Source organism: Dryobates pubescens, chromosome 21 (assembly GCF_014839835.1).
Source record: "Dryobates pubescens isolate bDryPub1 chromosome 21, bDryPub1.pri, whole genome shotgun sequence".
NCBI classification, from domain to species: Eukaryota; Metazoa; Chordata; class Aves; order Piciformes; family Picidae; genus Dryobates; species Dryobates pubescens.
The window spans coordinates 20,577,700-20,593,451 of record NC_071632.1 but is presented as its reverse complement, the minus strand read 5'-3'; the positions used below and the strand labels follow the sequence as shown (position 1 = coordinate 20,593,451).

Genomic DNA, 15,752 nt, shown 5'->3' with positions numbered 1-15,752 from the left:
TCAGCCACTCCAAAGCAGGCTCACTCACACCAGCCTGCCCAGGGTCAGTGTCCACACCAGCAGACTCCACAGCCTCTCTGGGCAGCCTGGGACAGGCCTCCAGCACCCTCACAACAAACAACTTCCTCCTCCTCTTCAGGTGGAACCTCCTGGGTTCAGTTTGTGCCCTCTGCCCCTTGTGCTGTCCCTGGGCAGCACTGAGCAGAGCCTGGCCCCAGCCTCTTGCCCCCCCTGCTCCCTTCAGCTCTTGCTGAGCATTGCTCAGCTGCCCCCTGGGGCTGCTCCCCTCCAGGGCTGCTGTGCTGTGCTCAGGCTCCACCAAAAAGCTGAATAAGTATGGAGGGAAATAAAACCCTTGGCCAGAATCCCCAGCCCCCTTTGGGGTTTTTTTGGTGCTTTTTTTAACCTTCAGCAGCACTTTTGAAGTGGTTTTGTCTTGTGACCAGCCCACCAGAGGCTTTCTTCCATTTTCCTCTGCTGAAAGGAATTAATTTTCTGAGCCCAGGGGGCAGGGACTTGGATTTGTTGTTTTTTTCCCCCCTAACACAATAAAATTGGAGCTTTCAAACCTGGCTTCTCTCATTAACTCCAGGGCTGGAGGTGGGCACATTGCTCAGGAGTGAGGCAATCTGCTGCCCAGGGGAGACAGCAGGCAAGGAATTTCCATCCACCCTGAGCACCCCAAGGTTTTATGTAGCAAGTGGACAGGAGAGAAGGTTGAGAGTCAAAGTGGAGCCCCAAAAGTGGTGCCAGGCAGGGGGCAGCTCCCAGCTCTCTGGGCAGCCTGGGACAGGCTCTCGCCACCCTCATGCTACAAAAGATCTCTCCCTTCTCCCCAGTCTGAACCTCCCTCTCTCAGCTCAAACCACCAGCCCTTGTCCTGTCCCAGCAGGATCCCTGCTCCAAACTCTGTCCCCAGCTCTCTGCTCAGCCCTTGAAGCACTGAAGGCCTCCAGAAGCTCTCCCTGCAGCCTTCTCCTCTCCATGCTGCCCAAGCCCAACTCTCTCAGCCTGGCTCCCAGCAGAGGGCTTCCAGCCCTGCCAGCACTGCTGTGGCCTCCCCTGGCCCTGCTGCAGCAGGTCCCTGCCTGTGCTGAGGGCTCCAGAGCTGGATGAAAAGCAGGGCATGGAGCTGGCAGCTGCAGGGGCAGGGGTGGTGAGCACTGGTAGCTGATCTCAGCAGCCTTCATTAAGTGCTTGGTCTAAGGAGTTTCCTCAGACCTGGGAGATGCTCATTTTCCTCAGGGTTCTCTGATGTCCTGTGTTGGACTGGACATGAAGGGCAGTTTCTTCCCCTTGATGGGTATCCAGGCCTGGCCCAGGCTGCCCAGGGCAGTGGTGCAGTCCCCAGCCCTGGAGGGGTCAGAGCCTTGGGGCTGTGGTGCTGAGGGCCATGGTTGGTGGTGCCCTGGCAGGGCTGGGGTCAGGGTTGAATTTTATGATCTTCCAGGTCAGGCTGGATGGGACTTTGAAGAGCCTGCTCCAGTTGCAGGTGTCCCTGCTGGCTGCAAGGGGCTTGCCCTGAGGAGCTGTGAAGTTCCCTTCTCACCCAAACCATTCCCTGTGTCTGTGACTCCCCACTCCCAGAGCTGCACCATGCTGGGGGCTGGAGGGACAGCTCCAGCTCCACACAGGGCTGGCTGAAGACCATGAAGGCTTTGAGGTGCTGCTGGTGGACAGACACATCACAGCATTGTTTTACAGAGGGCCATGCTCAGCCCTGTTTGCCAGGGGGCAGTGAGCAGCCTTTGGTATCAGAAGCCCCCCAACCTCCCCCAGCCTCCTGCAGTCCTCAGACACCGAATGCTGAGCAGAGGCAGCTCCAGGGCTTCCCTAACCCCAGAGCCTTCCTGTTTGTTTTGCTGAGGTTCTGATGGAAAGGTTGAGTTCTTATCACCATGTTGTGATCCTTGAAGCTCTGTAGGTGCTGGGCTTGTCCTCCTGAGCAGCTGGGAGTCTGAGCCCTGCCTGTGCCTTGCCTTGCAGGAGGTGTATCGCATCCCCAAGAAGAGCCAAGCAGAGAAGGAGAGCACTGGTAGGTAGTTTGTGTTTCTCCCACTTCCCTTACCCACTTTGGAGATGCTCTGCCTTCATACCTCAGCATTCCTGCTCCTGCTGAACAGGGAGGGGGGAGACCCCAAGCAGTGGGTGATGGAAAAGGAGGCTGATGTGGAGCCTCCCATAACTTGCTTGCCTGAAAGCTCTGTCGGCCTACCGAAGGCACTGAAGCTGCAGGGGGGCAGCTCCCAGGAGGCTCAACGATCAAAACTCTCTCTTTCTGACCTGCTTTCCCCACCAGCCACCAGTGGGAGAGAGGCAGCTGGCCACAGGGATCAGACCCCTACTCCAAAGAACCCCCCCCTGAGCAGGGAGCGGGACCCTGAGCGGCAGAGCCAGAGCAAGGAGAAGAAGAGGAGGAGAGATTCCCTCTCGCCCCCGGCCTCCGCCTACGAGCGAGGAACCAAGAGGCCAGAGGACAGGCAAGTGCTGCTGCTGCAGGGCTGAGCAGCTGGCCCTGGGCTGGGAGTCTTGGCTCTGCTCTTGTCCTGGGTGGTAATGCTGGGAAAAATGGTCCTGGTGAGCTTGGAGAGCAGCCAGGGGGGGAGCAGGACCTGGGAGAGGCTTTCCCTGGGCAGAGCTGGGGGGGTCCTTGCTTTGAGGTGGCCTCTTCACTCTGGGAGCTTCCACACCTTCACATCCCTGCACCTTCATCTCCAGGCACACTTTGGGAATTACATCATGGAATCATAGAGAGGTCTGGGTTGGAGCTTAAAGATCATCCAGTTCTAATCCCCCTGCCGTGGGCAGGGACACCTCCCAGCAGCCCTGGCTGCTCAGGGCCTCATCCAACCTGTCCTGGAACACCTCCAGGGGGGCAGCATCCACAGCCTCCCTGGGCAGCCTGTTCCAGAGTCTCACCACCCTCTCTGGGAGCACAGTGACAGGGGAGGCTGTGTCCTGCTCTCACACAGGAAGGAGGGATGTAGCCCTCCTAAGCATCCTGGCTTGGATCAGCAGTGGTGCAGCCAGCAGGAGCAGAGCAGGGATCATCCCCCTTGACCTGGGCCCTGGTGAGGCCACACCTCAAACCCTGGGGTCAGTTTTGGGCCCCTCACTTCCAAAAGTGAAGGGCTGTAGTGTGTCCAGAGAAGGGCAACAAAGCTGAGGAACAGGGCTGGTGAGCAGCAGCTGAGGAGAGAGCTTCTGGCTCTCCGCAGCTCCCTGAAAGGAGGCTGGAGCCAGGTGGGGCTTGGGCTCTTCTCCTCAGACCCACACAATTGGACAGTCCTGTGGATCCTACCCAAACTGTTCTAGATTCAGACCTTGCAGCAGCTCCCAGGGGCATTTCCCAACGTCCCAGGACTACATCCAAACCCTCCCAAGGATGGAGAGGTACCAGAGGTGATGGTGGTGGCCAGGCTGGTCCATGCAGCACATGAATCAGTGGCTGCTCCCTACCAGATGCCCATTTTCCTCCCTCAAATGTTGCTTCTTCAGTCAGAGAAGGAAAATATTTCATGGCTTGTCTTTTAGGGAGCCTTCAGGTCATGGTGAAGGCCAAGAACACCGAGGAATGTCCTCTAAAGAAGTTCTGTTGTCCCTCTTAAGCAGGATCTGAAGCCACTTAGTAATGAGGGAACAATGGGTGGGGAGGCAGCCAGAGGAGGCAACTCTTGTCCTGGTGTGGAGCTGCTCTGGGAGAGTTTACAACAGGAGGGTAAAGAATAGGGTGTAAATCTGTGCAGCTGGGATGGGAGTCTGTGCTGGTGTGGGGTAAGCCTGGACTGGTTTGGGGTTAGCCTGTACTGGTGGGTGTGCTAAGCCTCCACCAGTGGGATGGATCAGCTGGAGGATGGAAGCATCACCAAGTGGACCTGGGTCACGGTGGTTGTGTGAGAGAGAGGAGGAAGGCTGGAAGAAGCAGGGTGGGTTTGGTGTCATTTGAAACACCAAAGGCTCTCTGGTGGGTAAGGAGTTGCCTGCTCTGGCTTTTCCTTCCTGTGGCCATGCTCTTGTTGGTGAGCATGTAGGAAGAGCAGGGGTGCTGGCAGCCTTCTCCTTCCACCCTCCTTTAGAGGGGCAACAGACACAAACTGGAACCCAGGAGGTTCCCTCTGAACAGGAGGAGAAACTTTGATGTGAGGCCTGTCCCAGGCTGCCCAGAGAGGCTGTGGAGTCTCCTTGTGTGGAGAGCTTCCAACCCCCCTGGATGCTGTGCTCCTGGGCAAGCTGTTGTGGGTGCCCTGCTTTAGCAGGGGGCTTGGACTGGATGTTGCCCAGAGGTCCCTTCCAACCCTCACCATGCCGTGGTTCTTGGGGGTGCTGTCCCCACTCTGTTTGTCCCCCATAAGGCAATGAGATAGGTGGAGAGAGGAGCAGAGCAAAGAGAAGATCCTCAGTGGCTTGCTCTGCACCAAGCCCCCCAAGGCTCCCCTGCTGCCCATCCTTCCACGCTGGCTGCCTCTGCTGTAAGCTCTGCAGGCAGCAGCAGGAAACGCTTTAATGACTGCAATTAAACTCCTCACGGCAATGAGGTTCTCATTAGCAGCTCCTTGCAGCTCCTCTGGGAGCGGGAGGGGACAGCTGAGGGGGCTCTGGTGGCAGCAGTGTGCTTTTGATACCTAACTGGCAGCCACCGAGGTGCAGGGGAGGGCTGCAGGGGCAGCCAGGATGCTGTGCAGAGCTCTTTCCCTTTAGGGCTGTGAAGCATTTTCCCTTTTAGTCCCAGCTTTAACCACGCTCATAACTTCTCAGGATAGCCACCTTTGATCTCCCAGCATGCTGTGGTTGGGCTCTGAGCAACCTCCTCAGGCTTTGGGGGTTGGGTTTTTGGGGTTGCTTGGGTTTGTTTCAGGTTTTTCCTCCCCCCCCTCCACTTCTTTAACTCCTTGGAAGAATCTCCCCAGCTGCTCCAGGGCTGGGGATGGGTGGAAAGGGGTGTCCCCCCCAGGAAATAAATAAATAAAGGGAATGAAAGGCACCCAGCCACACTGCAGGGCTTTGTAAGCTGGCTCTGTGGTGTGGGGAAGAGTTTGGGCTGCAGGCAGAAGGGAGCTGTTTGCAATTCTCCCTCTTCTCTGTCACGGCTGCAGAGCCAGCAGCTCTGCCAGGCCTGGGGAGCTCCCTGGCTAAGGGAGTGAGAGGTTCTCCTCATGGCTGAGCTGTCCTGGGCTGGCAGGTGAAGAGAGAGAGGCACAGAATAATTTGGGTTGGAAGAGCCCTCTAAGAGCACCCAGTCCAAGCATCAACCCAACACCGCCATGGCCATCAAGCCATGGCCCCAGGCGCTGTGGCCACACGGTTCTGGAGCACCCCCAGGCATGGGCACTCCCTGCCTCCCTGGGCAGCCTGTGCCAGCCCCTGACCACTCTGGCAGCAAAGGCATTTTCCATAACCTCCAAACTAAACCTCCCCTGGCACAATTTCAGGCCACTTCCTCTCATTCTGTCCTCTGATGCCAGGGAAGAGAGACCAGCACCCTCACACCAAAGGAGTTTCTCCTCTCCTGTTCAGGTGGAACCTCCTGGGCTCCAGTCTGTGCCCTCTGCCCCTTGTGCTGTCCCTGGGCACCACTCAGCAGAGCCTGGCCCCAGCCTCTTGCCCCCCAGGCTGCCTTCAGCTCCTGCTGAGCATTGCTCAGCTGCCCTCTGGGGCTGCTCTTCTGCAGGCTCTCAGCCCCAGGGCTCTCAGCCTTGGCTGCTTCCAGAGCTGCTGCAGGCCCCTCAGCAGCTTCAGAGCCTCTCCAGTGGTTCCCTGGCTGGCTGCCCAGCTCCTTGCCCCGGAGGAGCAGGGCCTGTGGGGCTCCTGCTCCCCGGGAGCCGCCGTGCTGGCGGTCGGGGGCGCCGGAGCCGCGGCAGGCGTGCCGGGGTCCCCGCGGCGGGGGGCTGAGGTGTGACCCGGCCCTGCCTGGCCTGTCCCCCGCAGGTACGACACGCCGGCCTCCTCCAAGAAGAAGGTGCGGCCCAAGGACCGCAACAAGCTGAGCACCGAGGAGCGCCGCAAGCTCTTCGAGCAGGAGGTGGCGCAGCGGGAAGCCCAGAAGCAGCAGCAGCAGCTCCAGAGCCTGGGCATGGCCTCCCCCCTGCCCTACGACTCCCTGGGCTACGGCGCCTCCCACCACGGCTTCATCGGCTACCCCCCCGGCTACCCCATGCAGGCCTACGTGGACCCCAGCAACCCCAACGCCGGCAAGGTGCTGCTGCCCACCCCCAGCATGGACTCCATGTGCTCCCCCGCGGCCTACGAGCACCCCCAGGGCCTGGCGGGGCACGGCGTGGAGCCCGCGCTGGGCGCGCCGCCGGCGGTGCCGGTGGTGCAGCACGTGGCGGCGCCGCTGGAGGTGACGGCCCCGCAGTACGTGGCGCAGGGCGAGGCCGCCGCGGTGCACCAGGAGCCCGGCGTGGCCGTGCTGCCCGTGGCCGCGCCGGGCGCGGCGCAGAGCCAGGGCTACGGCGTCTGGGAGTCCGGCCAGCAGCCCGTGGCCGTCCAGCAGCAGTACTCCCCGGCCCAGTCCCAGCCGGCCATCTACTACCAGGGCCAGACCTGCCAGACTGTCTATGGGGTGACGTCGCCCTACTCGCAGGGCACCGCTCCCATCGTGCAGGTAACGGCCCGGCGCCCGCCGCGCGCGCAGCAGGGCTGCCCTCTGCTCAGCCCTGCTCAGGCCACGCCTGCAGTCCGGGGCCACTCCTGGGCCCTCAGTTTAAGGACATGGAGAGACCTGAAGGTGTCCAGGGAAGGGCGAGGAGGCTGGGGAGGGGTCTGCAGCACAGCCCTGGGAGGAGAGGCTGAGGGAGCTGGGGTTGCTTAGCCTGCAGAAGAGGAGGCTCAGGGGAGACCTTCTTGCTCTCTGCAACTCCCTGAAGGGAGGTTGTAGCCAGGTGGGGGTTGGTCTCTTCTCCCAGGCAACCAGCACCAGAACAAGAGGACACAGTCTCAAGCTGTGCCAGGGGAGGTTCAGGCTGGAGGTGAGGAGAAAGTTCTTCATAGAGAGATTGGCCACAGGAATGTGCTGCCCAGGGAGGTGGTGGAGTCCCCATCCCTGGAGGTGTTCAAGAGGGGATTGGATGAGGCACTTGGAGCCATGGTTTAGTTGCCAGGAGGTGCTGGGTGACAGCTTGGACCTGATGATCTCTGAGGTCTTTTCCAACCTGATTGATTCTATGATTCTATGATCATCAAGTCCAACCAATCACCCAGCCCTAACTGATCAGCCACACCGTGGCACCAAGTGCCTCATCCAGGCCTTTCTTGAACACCTCCAGGGATGCTGAGCTGAGGGCTCTGCAGCTTGGAGAGGAGCAGCCTGAGGGTGACCTCCTTGCTGCTGATAAAGCTGTGCAGGGGGAGCGCCCAGAGGCTGGGGCCAGGCTCTGCTGGGGGATGCCCAAGGGGCACAAGGGGCAGTGGGGGAAGCTGAGGCAGAGGAAGCTCCATGGAAGCAGGAGGAGGATGAGAGAGCCCTGGAGCAGGCTGCCCAGGGGGGGTGTGGAGTCTCCCTCTCTGGAGGTACTCAGGACCTGCCTGGCTGTGCTCCGGCAGGGGCTTGGGCTGGGTGAGCTCTGGAGCTCCCCTCCAGCCCCTGACATCCTGTGGTTCTCTGCACTTCTCAGGGAGTTCCTCAGCCAGGAGTCAGAGCAGAATGCTTCCATGTGCAGCCACCACACCTCCTGCTTGCTGGAGATGGTTTAATGTGTTCCCAGGCTCACAGCATGGTTTGGGTTGGAAGGGACCTTCAAGGTCATCCAGTTCCAACCCTGCTGCTGTGGGCAGGGATGCCTCACACGAGACCAGGTTGCTCAAGGCCTCATCCAGCCTGGCCTTGTGAATCCACAGCCTTCCTGGGCAACCTGTCCCAGTGCCTCAGCACCCTCCCTGGAAAGAACTGCTGGAAGTTCTGTTGGGGGTTTCTGATGGCTGATTCTGGCCAAGGGATCTGTTTGGGTGAGAGCTTCCCCTGGCACTGGCCAAGTCAGGCCCAGAGGTGAGAGCTTGCCCTCTGCTGACTTTTGGAGGCAGGGTCTGCAGCTCACAGCTCTTGTGTGGCTTTACCTCAACCACAGAACCCCCAACAGATCAACCTCCTTCAGCTGTTCTCTCTGCCCTCAGTGGCCCCATCAGGCTCAGCCTGATGTCCTGAACACGAGGAGAGACCTTTGGTGTGAGGCTGCCCAGAGAGGCTGTGGAGTCTCCTGGTGTGGAGAGCTTCCAACCCCCCCTGGGCATTGTGCTCCTGGGCACTGTGCTGTGGGTGCCCTGCTGGAGCCAAGGGGGTTTGGACTGGGTGAGCTGCAGAGATCCCTTCCAGCCCCTGTGATTGCTGGAGCTCCTAATGACCATGCTGAAGGGCCATCTCCTCCTGCTTTGCCCTCATTAACAAGAGCACTGCTGCTGAGCTTCTTGCCAGCCTCTAGTCCTACCTAAAAGCAGGACACAGGCAATCCTACAAGCCCTGCCATGGCAGAGAGGCCAGTTTTGGGTGCCTTTGGGTGATTTTGTCGTGCTTCTCCATGCCCTGTTTCAGAGTTATGCCCAGCCAGGTCTGCAGTACATCCAGGGCCAGCAGATCTACACAGCTCATCCACAGGGAGTCATAGTGCAGCCCCCAACAGCAGTGACCACCATTGTTGCAGCTGGCCAGCCTCAGCCCATCCAGCAGGTATGGTCTCCATGGGGCTGAGGGGATGGGGAGCATTTGCTCTGCAGCTGCTTGGGGCTTTGGTCATTCCTTGTGCCTTCTGCATCCTGGGGAGGTGGTGGTGGTACCAGGTGGAGGCAGCATGCTGGTACCCTTGGAGGTGCTGCTCTCCAGCCTGCCTGTGGGCACCAGACACATTGTGGGGGGGGTTTGAGCCCAGATTTTGTTGTGATAAGACAAGAAGGAATGGCTCCAAGCTGCCCCAGGGAAGGTTTAGGTTGGACATGAGGGACAATTTCTTCCCCTTAAGGGTTGCCAAGGCCTGTCCCAGGCTGCCCAGGGCAGTGGTGGAGTCCCCATCTCAGGAGGGGTTTCAGGGCCCTGGAGAGGTGGTGCTGAGGGCCATGGTTGGTGCTGCCCTGGCAGTGCTGTGGCAGTGGTTGGACTCCGTGAGCCTAAAGGTGTTTTCCAGCCTGGCTGATTCTGTGGCTCTCTGTGTGGAGGGGAGGGCACAGGGCAGCTGCATGACCTGCTCTGACCCCTTGAAGCCCATCCACCATGGAGGACTGAAGCACCTGGGTGGCAAAGTGGCTGCATGAAGAGCTCAGGGTGGTTTTGAGTGGGTGCTTGGTGCATCTGATGAAGAGCTAGGGAGAGAGACTGTCCTCATCCCTCCTGGGGCCAGCACTGATGTCCTCTTTACCTTCAGCAAAGCCTTTGTCATGGGGGAAGGAGCTGCTCTGATCCCCACCACCAGCCCCTCCCATCTTCACCCTCTTTGTGCTGTTTTCAGCCAGAGCTTGTGGTCACCAACAACCTCCTGGACTTGCCTCCACCATCCCCTCCAAAACCCAAAACCATTGTCCTGCCTCCCAACTGGAAAACAGCCAGAGACCCAGAGGGGAAGATCTACTACTACCATGTGGTAACCAGGTGAGTGTGGGCCCCAGCTGAGCCTGGCAGGGAGGCCTCCAGTGAAGGAAGTGGCTGGAGGAGAAGTGGATGTTCAGCTCTCCTTGGGCACCCAGTGAGGTGCTGCTGGCTGGCTGGGAGGCTGAGGTGGCTCCAAGCCTTTCCTCTGCCCTCATAAATGTGGCTTGGGGATTGAGCCAAAAGCCCTGGAGCTGTGGTGCTGAGGGCCATGGCTTCGTGGGGCCCTGGCAGTGCTGGCTTCATGGTTGGGCTCTTCCAAACTGTTCTGAGCCTCCAGGGCTGATGCAGACAGGAAAGGACAGTTGATAACCAGTGGAAAGGACAATTGATAACCTGGTACTGGTTGCTTTGAAGAGGGTGAGGATGGTTTCTCTGTCTTCCTCTAGGCAAACCCAGTGGGACCCTCCAACCTGGGACAGCCCAGGGGATGATGCCAGCCTTGAACACGAAGCTGAGATGGACCTGGGGACCCCAACATACGATGAAAACCCCATGAAGGTAGGTGTGGGGCTGAGAAGGGAGCCTCAACCACAGCACCTCCTGGGCAGCAGAGCTGAACCCCCCCAAATGTGTCTGGTGCCCACACCCAGCCTGGAGAGCAGCATCCCAGAGGGCACCAGCCTGCTGCCAGGTGGGAATCTCCTCCACAACATCCAGGAGCATCCCACTTTGCTGCCCTCACCTTTCCCAGCTGCTGCTGGGATCTCCCAAGCCTTGGAGCATCTCCTTCAGCCCAAGTCTACCACATTACTCCCTCATGAGACAGTTTTGGCCCTGGATTGGCATCACACCTACCCTGCTGGCATCTTCTGGTCATCTGGGAGCATCAGCAGGCAGAGGAGCAGCCAGTCACAGCAGGGAGAGGATTTCTGGTCACAGGGTTGTGCTGGGCTCACTGGGGCTGGCTGGGTTGGGCAGCACACAGTGACCTTGTTGTTGGCTGAGACTTCCTTGTGCTCAGCAAAGCACCAGAAATACCTCAGGCAGCTTTGTGATTGCTGCAGATGAGTCAGGCTGGAAGAACAGCAAATGCTCCTCATGCCCCTGCTTCCTGCCTCCATGGGAAGGCTTTGTCCTGGGTTGAACCTGGTTCATCTGCACTTGCTTCTGGGCTTGGGCTGCAGGTTGTTGTTGAATGAGGACCTGGGTATCAGGCAGAGCTTCTCTTCAGGCTTTAAGATGAGGTTTTGTTAAGCTGGGACAGCCATAAACTGTGTCCCTAGGGAGGGACTTGCTGCTGTGGCTCCCAATAGTCTCCTGGGGGGCATAAAGAATATTGTGGCCAGCAGGTCAGGGGAGGTTCTCCTCCCTGTCTACTCTGCCACTGCTGTCTCCTCAGACCACATCTGGAGTCCTGGGTCCAGTTCTGGGCTCTCCCCAGTCAAGAGAGACAGAGAACTGCTGGAGGGAGTCCAGGGCAGGCTGGGAAGCTGCTGAGGGGCCTGGAGCAGCTCTGGGAGCAGCAAAGGCTGAGAGCCCTGGGGCTGAGAGCCTGCAGAAGAGCAGCCCCAGAGGGCAGCTGAGCAATGCTCAGCAAGAGCTGAAGGCAGCCTGGGGGGCAAGAGGCTGGGGCCAGGCTCTGCTCAGTGGTGCCCAGGGACAGCACAAGGGGCAGAGGGCACAGACTGGAGCCCAGGAGGTTCCACCTGAGCAGGAGGAGAAAGTTGTTTGTTGTGAGGGTGCTGGAGGCCTGTCCCAGGCTGCCCAGAGAGGCTGTGGAGTCTCCTGGGCACTGTGCTGTGGGTGCCCTGCTGGAGCAGGGCTGGGGCTGGGGGATCCTCAGAGCTCCCTTCCAGCCCCTCCCTGCTGGGACTGTGTCTCAGAGGTGCTTGCAGCTCCTGAATGGACACAGCCTTGCAGCTTTGGCTGACCTCACAGGCAGCTGCCTCTCACTCTCTCACTTCAGAGCTTTCCATCTTCCTCTTCTGGGCCAGGATCACCTGCAGGTTGGGTTTTTCCCACTCATGGCAATAATTTCCCCCATGGTCATAGCTCCCTCCCCACTGCCTCCACCCTCAAATTCCAGCCACATTCCTTGGATTTTTTTACCCTCCTCCCCACCCTGCACCTTCTCCAAGAGGGATTAAAGCCACCAGCATCTCCAGCAGCTGCTGCTGCTATTCCTGGTGTCCTGTGGCCCTGGGCCACCACTTGTTCCACTGAAATGTCTTTTTTCTTCCCTTCTCCACTCCTCTGAGCATCATCTGCTCCCTTCTTGACACCCTCCCAGCTCCAGTGGCACCGAGGCTGCTGGCAGCAGTGGCTGAGCTCGCCTGGGGCTCACAGGTGCTGTGCTGGCCCTGATGGAAAGGCACAGGAGGGGAAGCCACACTCCCTCTGTCCCTTTACTTGGTGATGTCCAGAAGGGCTTGGTGATGGAGGGGGGCTTGGTGATGGAGGAGGGCTTGGTGATGGAGGGATCAGTGATGGAGGGCTCAGTGATGGAAGAGGGCTTGGTGATGGAGGAGGGCTTGGTGATGGAGGAGGGCTTGGTGATGGAGGAGGGCTCGGTGATGGAGGAGGGCTTGGTGATGGAGGAGGGCTCAGTGATGGAGGAGGGCTTGGTGATGGAGGAGGGCTTGGTGATGGAAGGGGGCTTGGTGATGGAGGAGGGCTCGGTGATGGAAGGGGGCTTGGTGATGGAGGAGGGCTCGGTGATGGAGGAGGGCTCGGTGATGGAGGAGGGCTTGGTGATGGAGGAGGGCTCGGTGATGGAGGAGGGCTTGGTGATGGAGGAGGGCTTGGTGATGGAGGAGGGCTTGGTGATGGAGGAGGGCTCGGTGATGGAGGAGGGCTTGGTGATGGAGGAGGGCTTGGTGATGGAGGAGGGCTTGGTGATGGAGGAGGGCTCGGTGATGGAGGAGGGCTTGGTGATGGAGGAGGGCTCGGTGATGGAGGAGGGCTCGGTGATGGAGGAGGGCTCGGTGATGGAGGAGGGCTCGGTGATGGAGGAGGGCTTGGTGATGGAGGAGGGCTTGGTGATGGAGGAGGGCTTGGTGACCGAAGGTGGCAGGGCTTGGTGACTCCTCCTTGCTGGGAGCCAGCTGGGAGCCATCTGCTCCCCATCAGCAGCCCTTTGATGTCTGCAGCCAGCAGTGGGCAGGGAGTGGCAAGCTTTGATCTGTGGCCAGCAGCTCCCTCGGGACAGCCCTGGGCAATAAAACCTCCTCATCCTCAGGGAAACTGCCAGAAATTCCCATCAGATCCACTTCATCCTCCCCCAAGTGTCTGCAGCTGAAGAGGAGCTCCCACAGGACCAGTTCCCACCCTTCCCCAGCTTTTCTGTCCCTAAAAAGAGGAGCAAGGAGCAGTCCCTGTGTCCCCCTGGGGGCTGTGCTCCCAGCACAGCAGCGTGGCTGGAGTGTGCTGGGAAGTGTGCTGGGATCAGGCTGGAACTGGGCTGGGAAGTGCATTCCCAGTGTGCTGGGATCAGACTGGGATCAGGCTGGGCAGTGCCTGATTCGGGGTGGGGAGCATGCCAGGGTTGGGCTGGGAAGCTCCCTGGGACTGGGCTGGGAAGAGTGCCTGGATCAGGCTGGGAAGCATGCCTGCACTGGGCTGGGAAGCTCCCCAGGACCCCCAGGACAGGCCTGGGGAGCACACCAGCACGGAGCTGGAAAGCTTCCTGGGATCAGAGTGGGAAGGGTGTGACAGGTGCTGTGCTGGAAGCGAGCTGGGAGCGAGCTGGGAAGTGGTGTCCCTTGGATTGGGCTGGGAAGCTCATCCCAGGACTGGCCTGGGAAGCTCACTGAGAGCAGACAATGAAGCTTAAATGGGACTGGGCTGGGGAGCAGGCTGGAAGCTCACTGAGAGCAGGCTGGAAGCTCACCAGGTTGGGAAGCTCAGCAGGACTGACTGGGCTGGGAGGGTCGCAGGAGTGAGCTGGGAAGACAAGGGGGAGCAGGCTGGAAGCTCAGCAGGGCTGACTGGGCTGGGAGGGTCGCAGGAGTGAGCTGGGAAGACAAGGGGGAGCAGGCTGGAAGCTCAGCAGGGCTGACTGGGCTGGGAGGGTCACAGGAGTGAGCTGGGAAGACAAGGGGGAGCAGGCTGGAAGCTCAGCAGGGCTGACTGGGCCGGGAGGGTCGCAGGAGTGAGCTGGGAAGACAAGGGGGAGCAGGCTGGAAGCTCAGCAGGGCTGACTGGGCCGGGCAGGTCAGCAGGACTGAAGTGGAAGCTCACCAGGGCTGAGTTGGGAAGCTGCCTGGGAGCAAGGTGGCAAGCAGGGCTGTGTGGCAGGACTGCTGCCCTCAAGATGGGGCTGGGGCCAGGGATCTCCCTGCAGCATCCAACCCCCCCCATTGCTGCTCCTTCCCCAGTCTTCCAAGAAGCCCAAGACGGCGGAGGCGGACACGTCGAGCGAGCTGGCCAAGAAGAGCAAGGAGGTGTTCAGGAAAGAGGTGAGAGAGCCCCACCTGCATCCCAGGGAGCTTAGCACAGCTGCCAGGGCTCAAGGCTCAGCCAGCCCCAACCCCCTGCCATGGCCAGGGACACCTCACACTGCAGCAGGTTGCTCACAGCCACCTCCAGCCTGGCTGCAAACACCTCCAGGGATGAGGCTTCCACCACCTCCCTGGGCAGCCTGTGCCAGGCTCTCACCACCCTCATGGGGAACAACTTCTTCCTCACAGCCAATCTCAATCTCCCCACTTCTAGTCTTGCTCCATCCCCCCCAGGCCTGTCCCTCCCTGACACCCTCCAAAGTCCCTCCCCAGCTTTCCTGCAGCCCCCTGCAGATCCTGCAAGGCCACAATGAGGTCTCCTGGGAGCCTTCTCCTCTCCAGCCTGCACAACCCCAACTCCCTCAGTCTGTGCTCACAGCAGAGCAGCTCCAGCCCTCTGCCCCTCCTCGTGGCCCTGCTCTGGACACCTTCCAGCACCTGCAGACCCTTCCTGTGCGAGGGGCTCCAGACCTGGACCCAGAGCTCCAGGGGAGGTCTCAGCAGGGTGGAGCAGAGGGGGAGAGTCACCTCCTGGCCACGCTTCTCTGGCCGCAGCCCAGGCTGTGGTTGGCTCTCTGGGCTGCAAGTGCCCATCCTGGGGTGGGCTGTGGGTTGGGGGGCAGTGGGGATGGGCAGGGAAGGGGGAGGGGGCTGAGCAGCTGTGCTGTGCCCCCCCAGATGTCGCAGTTCATCGTGCAGTGCCTGAACCCCTACCGCAAGCCCGACTGCAAGGCCGGGCGCATCACCACCACCGAGGACTTCAAGCACCTGGCACGCAAGGTCAGCACGGGGCAGGCACTGGCACTGCTGGGGCATGGCAGCCACTCCTGGGGGAGGGTTGGCCTCTGGGGGGGAGCATTAGCCTCTCTGGGGCAGAATTAGCCTCTGGTGGGGGCAAAAGCCAGTGCCTGGGGGGCAGCAGCCGATGCCTGGGGGGCAGCAGCCGGTGCCTGGGGGGCAGCAGCCGGTGCCTGGGGGGCAGCAGCCGATGCCTGGGGGGCAGCAGCCGGTGCCTGGGGGGCAGCAGCCGGTGCCTGGGGGGCAGCAGCCGATGCCTGGGGGGCAGCAGCCGGTGCCTGGGGGGCAGCAGCCGATGCCTGGGGGGCAGCAGCCGGTGCCTGGGGGATGAGAGGCCCCCCGCGGGCGCTGGAGGCAGGGGCTGGGAGAGCAGCAGCAAGGCAGCTGGAGGGCGCTGGGGCTGTGGGAGCTGTGGGGACCGCTGTGGCCTGAGGCTGTCCCTGGCGCCCCCCAGCTGACCCACGGGGTGATGAACAAGGAGCTCAAGTACTGCAAGACCCCCGAGGACCTGGAGTGCAACGAGAACGTCAAGCACAAGACCAAGGAGTACATCAAGAAGTACATGCAGAAGTTTGGGGCCATCTACAAACCCAAAGAGGACACAGAGCTGGAGTGAGCTCCGGCAGCCCCGGCCCGGCCCCGCGCCGCCCGCCCCGGCCCCGCCCCGGCCCCGCCCCGGGAGGGTTTTTAGTCAGAGAGAAGAAATAAACTCAGTTCCCTACGGCCCAGAGGAGCTTTGTGCTGCCAGGAGAGCCGGCCTCGGCTAGGCCCCGGCTTTGCTAGGCTTGGCCTTTGCTAGATCCACCTGGCTAGGCCCCGGCTTTGCTAGGCTTGGCCTTTGCTAGATCCACCTGGCTAGGCCCCGGCTTTGCTAGGCTTGGCCTTTGCTAGATCCACCTGGCTAGGCCCAGTTTGGGTGAGTCAAACTTTGCTAGGCCCAGGTT

At 60.6% G+C, this 15,752-nt stretch overlaps 1 protein-coding gene across 1 annotated transcript in view; it reads left to right on the top strand.

Moving 5' to 3' along the window:
* SETD2 (SET domain containing 2, histone lysine methyltransferase) overlaps positions 1–15,437 on the top strand; it is a 53,329-nt gene extending 37,892 nt beyond the window's left edge. Inside the window, exons 13-21 of the mRNA XM_054171239.1 lie at positions 1,987–2,035; positions 2,300–2,480; positions 5,926–6,604; positions 8,525–8,659; positions 9,432–9,571; positions 9,958–10,069; positions 13,888–13,968; positions 14,689–14,790; positions 15,263–15,437. Coding sequence (XP_054027214.1) covers positions 1,987–2,035; positions 2,300–2,480; positions 5,926–6,604; positions 8,525–8,659; positions 9,432–9,571; positions 9,958–10,069; positions 13,888–13,968; positions 14,689–14,790; positions 15,263–15,424 — 1,641 coding nt within the window. The 3' untranslated portion in view covers positions 15,425–15,437. The remainder of the gene's footprint in view (positions 1–1,986; positions 2,036–2,299; positions 2,481–5,925; positions 6,605–8,524; positions 8,660–9,431; positions 9,572–9,957; positions 10,070–13,887; positions 13,969–14,688; positions 14,791–15,262) is intronic.
* Positions 15,438–15,752: the final 315 nt, after the last annotated feature.